Genomic DNA, 12194 nt, shown 5'->3' on the forward strand with positions numbered 1-12194 from the left:
CAACATTTAGTGACTATATTATGTCGTTATAACTTAGGTTGTTAATATCAGTGCATTATGACTCCTCCATGAAACAGGTTTTATCTGCTGACATAAAGATCCGAAATTACATTTTATCATCTTTGAATATCTCAAAGTTAGAGTAATAAACCGGTTTTAATTCTCACTTCTTCTTTAAATTGTAGTCTCTCGTTTCTTTTAAAGATATTGTAATACTCCATTAGATGCTACACATTAATCTAGACATATCTAGTGTGCTGCAATGTGAGTGATATCTAAACGAGTATAGACTTGAACTTATATAAGGCTTCCAATTAATGAAGCGTAAATAAATAATCTCATTTATCCTATTATCCTCTAAAGGAGAGCAATATTGATTGTTACATATGTAAGGACCCATTTAATGTTAAACTTATGAAACGGAACTATTGTCCCATTGGGTCTATCTCGGTACGTTATGATATCTATTACATAAGAGATATCTCTGAGTTTTATTATATCAAAGTTTGTGTTAACAATGCTTTGACTTATGTAACATATGCTTGTCAAAGAATGTCATCTATATAGACAAGTTTATTTTAGTTGCTCCCACTCATCTTGAGGTAGGTACATTAATCCACTTGATTCTTGATGAAAATAATTACGTTAGCTTTTCATCACATTATGATGTTTGCATTAACCCATACATGGATATTATTGGCTTACAAATAAAGTGTTCTTTAACCTTCAGTTTAAAACTTTAGGTTGTTATCTAATGAACATGTAAATGTGTCAGCCATTTATTAGGGAAAATCGTTTTAATGTTCATCTAATGTAGCTTAAAACTATTATAAGCTACTAGAACAGTGATGATCCTCAAAGAAATCTTTTGTTAGATATGTAATAAAGATTCTTTAATAATTTATCTCTTCCTGAGTACAAACCTTGACAACCAATCATGCCTCTTTGTGTCTTAACGCTTATATTAGGATTTGATTTAGTTATGAACACTCTTAGGTAATTCAATCAAATCTCAAACGTTATAAGAACACATAAAATCAGTTTTACTAGAAAACAGTTTTATTCCATTCAGAAGATTGATTGACGCTAATGGCTTAATTAGAAGAGATTGGACCAGTAAACTTTTCCAAAATCCATTTCAACTTCAATTAGGGAGGTTATGTAATCATCAAAGTTAGTAGGCTTTTAAACCTAGATGACCTCCTGAGTTGATTATTGGGTTTGTTAGAAGTTTCAGTTTTATGGATTAGCTCTTGGTTAGGTTGCTATCATTTTCATTCTAAGTTGTAAGGGTTGGTGCAGTATGGTATACAAGAGGTGTAATCGGAGTTAAATTCGGAGTGAAATTTAATGACACTCTTCCCCCACCTCTTGTATTCCTTGCAAAACATGATAAGGACTTTGACTGCTCCCACCGACCTTAGAAAACTTTAGGAACTCAGCATGCGTAGGGTCAATATGTAACGACCAACAAATTCTAATAGAGAAACAAGTTAATGACGTTAGTCGTTGTAGTTTCTCTTGTTGAGGATTATGTTAGTTTAGGCAAGAAATCTAAATGTGCCCACAATTAAGCAACAATGAAACTTTTGTAAGAGTAGCATTAGATTTAAGGAGATAAGGTTTGATAGAACAGTGTCGTGATGGAGCAATGTCTTGTACAAGAGGTGTAAATTTAAAAGATTCACTCCCCCACCTCTTGCAACTATTGCAAGTTATTATTAAGACACTTAATGCTCCCACTAATCTTTAATATCTCTAGAATGCTACAAGAGAAGTTTCAATGAGCTACGTGACGTAGGAACCTATCACATATACGTTAGACTTTATTTGATTTCTTTAATGTCCAGATTTCATAAGAAACTTTAGGGACATATCTAATAGAAATCTTATTAAGTATATATATGAATAGATTTCTTCTAAGATCGTGTGCCATATGCGACAAAAGTTTAGATACAAGTTGATAGTCTGTTCAATGATAAATGAATTATGTCTGAATATTCCATTTGGAATAAGTTCCACGAATGTCAATGAATGACTTATGATGGACCCATGCTTATTCCTTAAGCCAAGTCATATTTTAGGGCTTTAACGTCATGATTTAAAATCACTTAAAATGAGATTAGATGGAAAAATCATCCTCATTAACCATGTCATGATTTCTCATGAATTTTGGTTCTAATGGATGAAATTTATAAGTCTCATTTTCCTTTTGTCAAATTCTCATTAGCATGATGACAAAAGTTGTGAAAAATAAGGTATCATCTAGTTTCATCTTAATAATGTTTCTATCCAGATATTTAGAACAAATAAGAGGAGAGTTTAAGGTAAGTGTGACTTTATGTTGACTATGCAAACCTCACAATCTTCATAACATTGCTTAATTATGATACTATATTAATCAGAATATATAAGGTATCGAAAAGCGTTGTTTGAAGACTGCTTATTATGGCTCTTATAGCCTTAACATTTAATTTTGTCACTAACTCTCGTGTTAGTTATTTGTCGAGTTCTGGTAAGGAAACGTATGGAACTAGAGTCAACTAATCATGTGTTAATTGGAATATTAAAATTATCAGACTTAAATATCATTAGGAAGTTACTATCTAATTAATTTATCCAACTGTTCTTTAGAATAATGGATAGTCTCGTTGCTTATGCCTAGTCTAATGACATAATTATGCAGTGAGATTTTTCCCTTGAAGAACCTTAACGTTGGGATTAGCACTTGTAATTTGTCTATGGACCTTAGAACAATCCTCTCTTAAGGTTTTAGTGGTTGTAAGGTGAATAACATCTTATTTTCCAGTTTCAAACATTTATTTCTATGTACATATGTTGCTTATCAACACACTCGTTATACTTTGGTACTTTTGAGTGTTATAGCTGATTTATAATGCATCAAAATGTACAAATGAAAACTTAGTATGTAATGTACTGGAAAATGTACTTATTTCCATGCGTAAGCCCTTAACTTTATGGGTCATGGTATTGTACATTATAATATATTCACATATACCACTTAACCTTATAATTTATAATTTTAAATGAAGATATACGCCTTAGGAGTTCTTGTGATTATTCTAAAATTATAGATTAGTCTTAGGAAAAACTTAATCTGGAATAACTTTAGTGATAGCAATTATGTTAGAGAGTTCTTGATTATCATAAGAGACATCATGTTCGATTTATCCTAATCATCATGCTCTACTTTTCTTCTATAGTGCCTTATCAGAAGAGAGCAATAGGGTTATCGTGTCTTAAGAGATAATCAAGGATTTAATTTAAGAGCTAATTCTTATAGAAACTTTAAGCAAAACATATTAGATTTAGGAATTAGAGTGGATGAGATATAGATTTATAGAAGAAAATAATAGTGAGTAAAATAATGGGTATTAAGAATAAGGCAGACGAAATGATCATAAAAATTAATTGAGGATCATTAATCTAAGGATCATTATGTGAAGAGGTTGTGATATGTCTATTACTAACATCAAAATAATAGACTACTTAAAGTTCTACTTAAACGAAGACAAAACAGCTTTGGCCAGAAGTGTAATCATTTAAGCATATGTGCAAAGTGGTTGTAACAAATCAGCTTTGGCCAGAAATTGAGACAATCACTTTAGTTATGCACTTGTTAAGTATGCCATCTATGAATGAATTAAATCAGCTTTGGCCAGATATTAAAACATTCATGCTTATGATGCATGCTTAACATAGCTTTCGTAATACTTGAACGATAAGTAGATGCATCAAATCAGCTTTGGCCAGAAGTGATACATCAGAAGCTCATTCAAAATTAAGCCATTTTGGTTTTGTAAAACATTATTTGATCCTCATTAATTAACTAAGTAATTACAAAAACCAATTATTTAATAGCAAACCACCCGTTAGCGCGGATCGAACTCCGCGATGAGTTCGCTGGGGGGTGCAGGGAACAGCGTGCTCCCGCACGGGGTTCGGGGCGGAGCCCCGAGCTAAATCTTAGTTCACATTAAACAGCCTAAAATAATGAGATTTCGAGTCGCAACTACGGTCTCGACTAATCACGTTATGGTTGCGAGTCGCAACTACGGTCTCGACTAATCACGTTATGGTTGCGAGTCGCAACTACGGTCTCGACTAATCACGTTATGGTTGCGAGTCGCAACCTTATGGTCTCGAGTGATGACGTTATGGTTGCGAGTAGCAACCTCATGGTCTCGAGTAGCAACCTCATGGTCTCGAGTAGCAACCTCATGGTCTCGAGTAGCAACCTCATGGTTGCGAGTAGCAACCTCGTTAACAGCTGTTAATTGTGATATCATAACCGAAAATTCGAAATCTAAGGGATTATGAGATATTATTTCCTGTTTTAAGATGATCTAATTTTATCAGCATATTTTCGAAAATTATAACTGTTTATCTAATAACAGTTTTCGAATAAACTTAAAAGATAAAATTGGATCAAACATGGAAAAAAACACTCATTAATCCTAAAACATTCCAAAACATAATAGAATTTTCGAATTTTCTCAAGAACATGATGAACCCTAAAAACATAAAACATAAATTCTGGAACCCGAAACCTGAATATTAATAATTTTCTAAACAGATTTCGGCTAAAACATAAACCAGTTAATTTCGAATAAACATATGATTAAGCTTTTATCTGAAAACAATGATCTCGAGTGGACAAGACCGACTCGAAACCGGCTGTTATGATTCATAAGGTTTCAAAATTCCGTTTTCCAAGTTTCAATCCCAGAATTATGGATACGAAAATAGAACTGACTAATCAACATATGCTCTGATACCACATGTTGGTTCAGTTCTGTTTATACATGAAGGAAAACATACCTTTGATTGCATCAGCACAGGCCAGCAGAGAATCCAGATGTAGATGCAGCAATAGTGTTTGACATAGTTGTCAGTTTTGTCTGGTTCCTCCTTAGGGTGCAATCTAATGATGGTGGCTAAGAAAACCGAAAAAGGGTATCGGCTGTAGGAGAAGGAGGTCGAACATTATGATGTTATGGCTAATAGTGTGTCTAATTTTGTAACTGAGTAACCCCTTAACCTCCACATAAGTCTCCTTATATATGCACCTAGGAGGAAACCCTAATTAGTTAATAATGGTAATAAGGCCCATCAACAATCACCAACTAATTATTTAATGGATTGTTATATATTTTGATCCATATAATGTAAATGATTATAATGGCCATATATAAATAAATATATATTATTTATTTATTCTTACAAGTGGTTATCGTTTCAACTAATTATGGAACTGCATTCGTTATATCAATCGAAAGAGGAAATTTAAAAAAATAAAGTTGTGATATGCCCAAAATATCAACGTGTATTTTATATAGATCGAAACCCATTAAAACGAATAGCGGTAATGGCTCTGATAATACTAATACCGACAGTCGTATAGCCTACGATCCCCAAACAACACTGTATTTTGAATACAATTTCATTGTCAACAAAATTTATATTGGAATATCAAAAATTATGTTAAAAACAACTGTGTATTCAATTTTTTTAAAAGGTTACAAACACAAGCTATCGAAGGAAAATTAACTTAAATAAAAATTCAATGAGTTAAAAACATATATTATTTATAATTAATGGTGAAACTGAACTAAAAAAACTGTCTTTATTCATTTGAATATGCCCTCCTCACAAACCAACTGTGGCTTTTTTTTTATAAGTATAATAAAATGGTTAAAGTTATCTTACAAAATTTCATAAAAATAAGAAGAGTACAAAGACACAACAGATAGTAAAAGTAACATAATGTGAGTAAAATATAACATAATGCTGAAAAATATATAACAATGTCGAGGAAAAACACATAATTAGTCGCAAAAAAGACACAATGACACAAATATAAAAAATACACAATGATTTAAACAAAAATTCTAAAATCTTGCTACAAGCTAAAAATCTAAAAGCGAAAACCTAAGATCTCATATCGTAGATTTCGATGAGACGGTTCTACTGTTCTAGTGCCGCCTGAATAAGATCAGTCGAAATTCGTTTGATATTCTTCCTACGACTTACTATTTTTAGGTATGTATTTGATCCTAATTCCATACGATATATAAATTAAAAAAATTCTATTTGGTTTTCTTTCTTCATTTTCTCTATATATTTTACTAGGTCAGAACTTTGTGTATCATATAGGTTGAATAAATTAATGTTGCAAACTTAGTAATAAAAATATGTCTTTAAAAAACCTGTGTATTGTATTGGTTGAATAAACCAGTGTATTCCACGAATATAATTTTAAACATGGTTATATTTAGAGACTTAAATAAATACTTTTAAGTAAAAAAAAGTTTAATTATTATTTATAGACTTAAAAAATAGTTATTTAGAGACTCATATATCTATAATTAAATATTAAATAATAAGTATCTATAATTGAATTTATATTAAATATCTAAAAATATTTTCTCTTAATATCAATATTTTATAGGAGAAAGACGTGAGAAAACACAAGTTAAAGAGGTCTAAAATAATAAAATAATGACAAGTGTCTCCCAATTTATTTATATTTACTTGTTATTTTTAAAGTTAATCACATAGTTAGTTTATGTGATTTGCACAAAATAACATACTTAGATACTAATAGTTTAAAATCACATTCTAGGATATTAACTTTTCATTTTGTAACGTTTGGATGTATTAACATTATTTGTAGGTTTAAAATCACATTTTATTATTACCTAAGTATGTTATTTTGTGCAAACCACAAGGACTAACTATGTTAATACCCTAGTAGTTAATACCTCAAAACGTTACAAAATGAAAAGTTAATATCTTAAAAGGTGATTTTAAACTATTAGTAACTAAATATGTTATTTTGTGCAAAACACAGTGACTAACTATGTAATTAACTTTTATTTTTATTTTATTTTATTAGTTATGATAACTATAAGGCCACCTGGTATACTCTAACATCCATTGGTGTTAATCCTAGTTGGCATCCGTTAACACTTGTTAAACCGCTCCTGAAGGGTGTTAAGAGGCATTAAAAACTTCATATGTTAAGATGTTAACTAGGAGAGAGGGGGAGAGAATCAAGCATTGCAAAATTTATACACACAACAACATGCTATATATATGTATTTTAATTAATTTTAAGGGGAGTTAATGGGGTTAAACCATTTCTTTGGTGTGTTATGAAGGTGAAAGAGGATCAAATAGGTGATGTGGTGCCTACATGTAGTTAAAGGGCGTTAAAGTATACCCAATAGCCTAATATCTAGTTTTCTTTCAAAATAATTTTTTTTGTTAAATTTTGTTACATTGATACTGTAAAGCTATTTTATTTATGACTCACTATTTTTACATTTCGATTTAAACAACTTTTTGATTTGTTATCATGTTGTCGTTTTAGATATTTTTATTATTTGGTTCCGTATCTCTTCTTTCGATCATTTGTAACTTTTTAATTATTAATTAATAAATAAAACTAAATCATTTTACACACACTATTTTATAATTATTACGTACATGATTACTATAAAGATGCATATATAAACATCTTATAAAAATCAGAATTTGATTCATTTCACTTGGACGAGTATACAGAAAAACCTAAAAAAGAGTAATCCAAACACTTTCATTTGGCATCCAGTCTCCCTACAAGTATTCCACTAGATTGCTTCACTTACACAAATTGCACATATTCCAATATGATATCTTCGATTTTTTAAGTTTATTTATCTACTATTTAAATTAAAACAAACAATAAATTGTGATTCCTTTTCATTCACACGAGAAGTTGGGTGCAAACAAGCCGAAGTGAACCATATAAGTTAAGTTCGGATTTGTTTACTAAACAATCTTATTTTTAGGTTTGGGTTTGGGCTCACTTAAGCGGGGCTCGTTTTGAGTTTTTTTTTCAAGTTGATCTCAAGTAGCTTGCAAGTCAGGGGCGGACCTATAGGGGTAACCCCGTTGTCCCTTGACGCTCCGGTGACGCTCCGACGGTAGTGTAAATTTTGGAAAATTTGATGTTTTTTCGATTTCGTTACCTCTTTTTTTGAAACGTTACCTCTATGCGGATTTTCTAGATCCGCCACTGTCGCAAGTAGCTTTGCTCGTTTACACAGGGGCCGACCTGTTACAAGGGATAACCCCTGTTGCCCCTTAACGCTTCAACGGTAGTGTAAATTTTGAAAAAAATATTTGACGTTCTTTCGATTTTGGTACCTCTTTTTTTGAAACGTAACACCTATGCGGATTTTCTAGATCCACCACTCTGTTTACACCGCCGAGAAGAAATATATATACCGATTCATGTCAAAATAATATTATATCATATAAAACTAATATGATCAAAATAGAGAAGTTTTAAATCTCAATGCAACAAAATTTTAAGTCATAAATCTCAATGTTAGTAACATAAAGCTATGTTATCATAGAAGTTTCAACTGCAAAAATCACATATACCATTCACCCAATTCTTTTTCTAAGACCATGTGTAGTGGTGAACAAACATAATACCCCCACCCACGGGCATTGTGCGACACGTGTCATCCCAGTCAGCAAATGGGCATTACGGGCGTTTTTCACAAATAGGCGTAGTGGGATAATGCCCAATAATGCCCCATTATTTAAAAAAATAAAAGTAAACTAAACTAAAAATTAGGTGGAATATTCTTGTTGGCTAAAATGGAAATGAGAATGCAGGCTAAGGCGTGATTACAAAAACGCCAAAACAATTTTTGGCTCGGAACACGCCACAAAACGCCACCGCGTAATGGGCTATGGGCGTGATTAGGCGTTTTTTTTTTTTGAATTTTTTTTTATAAAAAACGCCCCACTACGGGTGGTCTAAGTTTCAACTCGAATCATATCCACTAAACAATACATACATACAAATATATTATACGGTTTTCACAGTCCCCTACTTAATTTTTGTATCAAAGATACCCCAAATAACTTAGAAAACCATAAATGTTAACAAAAGATGAGAGTTTTGTAAGATCCATTAGGAAAATTCATCATATGTACAATCGTAAGTCATAACCTACCATTTCTACATTTAAACATCATTAATCAATCTTTCGTCCCAAACATAAAGTTCCTAGTTCGAGATGAACAACACAACACAACACCAACAAGGTAAAAACTAACACAAGCACTAACCGAAAACACCCATACCGAAATCGGCCCGTCTTCTTTCCCCTCTTCATAAGCCTGTTCCGGCTCAACCGGTCGCTCTTTCGTCCCACAACCATCACCAGAACCCGAAGACTCCACACATAGATTCGGGTTCCCCGCAAACGCACCAGAAAACCTCCAATACCCTTTCGTCTTGTTAACAATCCCCGAGAAATAATTGAACGAAAGATTCAAATGCGTCAAATTCCCGAGACTCGATAAGTTTTCGGGTACTTGACCCGATAACGAATTATGCGATAAATCGAGAATCTTCAAGCTCCACATCGACTGTAAGTTCCCGGGAATTTGACCGCCGAGAAAGTTGTGAGACAAATTTAGATACTCCAAACCGTGTAAGGTAAAAAGGGCGTCCGGGATCTGCCCGTGTAACATGTTATCCGATAAATCGATCATGACCGTTGATGACAAGTTGTAATTCAGATGCAAATCATCACCCATAACCACAGATAGTTTACTATCTAACAATGGCACTTTAGGGGTTTCTTTATTAAAGTTACCATTGTTAAAATGTAAACTAACATTAAAGATACCATCAGGGATGTCGCCGGAAAACATGTTACCAGACAAATCGATCGTTTGGATAGCTTCGAACATGAAAATCCAGCTTGAAATCGGCCCGCTGAAATTGTTGTGTGCAAGCGAAAGATATCGGAGGTTTGACCATTTGGTCAACGCGTCGTTTAGAGGTCCCGAGAGATTGTTATAGCTTAAATCTACAACCTCTAGTGATTTACATCCGGCTAAAGTCAACGGGATTTGACCAGAAATCTTGTTGTTGCTGACATCGAGAATCTTTAAACTGTCTAATGCGTCGAGCTCAGGTTGGATTTCACCCGAAAGATTGTTGTTGTTGAGAATTAACGCGAGTAGTTGAAAGCAACCGACGAAGTTCAAAGGGATTGAACCAGATAACGAGTTATGAGATAAATCGATCACTTGAAGATACGTTAAGTTCCCGATTCGTGATGGGATTTCACCCGTGAGAAGATTGTGCGAAAGAAACATCGCTTGTAAGCTTTTCAATTCGGTAAAATCTAACGGGATTTCACCCGAGAACTGGTTGTGCGAAAGGTCTAAAAGAACAAGACCCGATTTCTCCGACGATTCGAGAATCTTTCTAGGAAGATAACCCGACAACCGATTATAACTCAAATCCATAACAATCAACCTGTTGGAAAACACGAATCTTGGAGAAATCTCGTAGCTTAGCCGATTAGACGACAAATTAAGATGCGTCAAAACTCTAAGTGACGAAATGCAAGTCGGAATCCCCCCTTCGAGTGAGTTTTCGGCTAAATTTAAGACCGAAAGCGTGTCGACTGACGATGACAAGCACGGTAAGGTACCCGAAAACGAATTCGACTCAAGATTAAGGTGCTCTAAAGCTTGCATGAAATCCGGTAAGTTACCGGACAAATTATTATGAGATAAACCCACAAACTTAAGAGATTTTAGGTGCAACAAACCCTCTGGTATCTCCCCATGAAACAAATTAGACCCTAATTCTACCTTTTGCAGCTTCAATGAGAAATTCCCAATCCAAACAGGAAGCATTGCTTCAAACATATTGTGACCGAAATCGAGTCGAACTAACCGGCTCAATTTCATGAGTGTATCAGGAACAGCACCACTAAACATATTAAAACTAAGATCCAAAGTTTTCAAATTCCAAAATGACCCAAAACAAGGTGGAACAGGGCCAAGAAGGTTGTTATGTGACAAATTTAGGGTTTCAAGATAAGAAAGTTTACACAAACTTGTATGAAGCTGGCCTGATAAACCGAATCCAGTGAAGTTAACTGCAATAACTCTACCATTCCATCTGGAGCAAGTAACCCCAGTCCAGTTTCCACAACCCGACCCGACCCACAACAGTTTCTGATTCGGGTCACGAACCTCTGACTTAAACAGAAGAAGAGAAGCTCTGTCTTGAACACTCAGAGGCATTTCGTCGAACACATTGTCTGCATTAGCAACCGACGAACAAATCGGTGTAATCCAAAGGAAAACCACCATAACCCGAAGCAAAAACGCTATGTAGCTCTTTTCACACATATCACATCTTGTTTCCATCGATTTGGAGATGAAACGGCTTCAAGATTGTTGAAAAATACCCAAATTTCAAGAACTAAAGATGAGGGTTTTCATCTTTCAAAGCTGAAACAAAGATAAATGCAAAATTTTAGGCAAATCTTGCAAGAAATTATGTGAGTGTGACAGACAGACATTGGCATTAAAAGATTATTAAGAATCAAAATATAAAGAAGAAAAAAACATTATTCTTCTGGAGTGTACTCAAGGCAAGTGTGTTATAGCTTTTAGAACTTTATTTACTTGTTCATATAACCTTTTGATAAGCGTGAAAAAAATCTCTGTCGAGGCATCTTTCGATTTGCCTACTTTTTACACGCGTGGTTGCACGCTCTTTCATACTATTTTCTGCTTTTTTTTATTTTTGTTTTTGCGTAATATGGGTTTTTAATTTGTAAAAGCTTAAACGGGTTGATTAAATAATTGATTTGTCTTCTTTTCATGCTCTACCTTTTGTTTTATTTTTTCGTGAATGTTTTTAAGGTGTTTTTAAACAATGTTTCACCGGTTTGAAGAGTTTTGTAGTTGGTTAAATATGATTCAGGTGAAAATAAGTCTGGTATAAAAAGGACAAGGATGTACAGGGTAAAAAAACAAATAAATTTGTAGTAGAATTAAATTTGGTGGTGATATGCTAATAAATTTATACATTTCATATAGTATTGGTGAAATTTAAGAAAAAAGACATTATTAACTAAAGTTAAGTTCGGTTCGGGTTTTCCCCTTGAGCTAGGTACGTTCATGGTAAATATTTTAAATTCTTAAAATATATTAACGTTCGTCAATAACTAGTAAATTTCTTTGCGGTTGCGGCGATGTCAAAACGTAACGTAATTCGAATTTATACAGTCTAATAAAAACGTATTATATTTGACGTAACTCGTTTTCGAGCAGAAGTTGCGTCAAAACGTAGA

At 33.4% G+C, this 12194-nt stretch overlaps 1 protein-coding gene across 1 annotated transcript; it reads right to left on the reverse strand.

Moving 5' to 3' along the window:
- Nucleotides 1-8962: 8962 nt before the first annotated feature.
- LOC110880068 (receptor-like protein CLAVATA2) lies at nt 8963-11514 on the reverse strand. The gene is made up of 2 exons (XM_035975212.1): nt 11465-11514; nt 8963-11346 (listed from the first exon to the last, which is right to left on the reverse strand). The coding sequence occupies exon 2, from the start codon at nt 11260-11262 to the stop codon at nt 9064-9066; it is 2199 nt and encodes a 732-aa protein (XP_035831105.1). The 5' UTR covers nt 11263-11346; nt 11465-11514; the 3' UTR covers nt 8963-9063.
- Between the last annotated feature and the right edge of the window lie 680 nt (nt 11515-12194).

This window comes from Helianthus annuus, chromosome 1 (genome assembly GCF_002127325.2).
Source record: "Helianthus annuus cultivar XRQ/B chromosome 1, HanXRQr2.0-SUNRISE, whole genome shotgun sequence".
Classification (NCBI taxonomy): Eukaryota; Viridiplantae; Streptophyta; class Magnoliopsida; order Asterales; family Asteraceae; genus Helianthus; species Helianthus annuus.

Bases quoted from the DNA above. Each gene is read 5' to 3' on its own strand.
- LOC110880068 (XM_035975212.1), bottom strand. From the start codon at position 11,262: ATGGAAACAAGATGTGATATGTGTGAAAAGAGCTACATAGCGTTTTTG.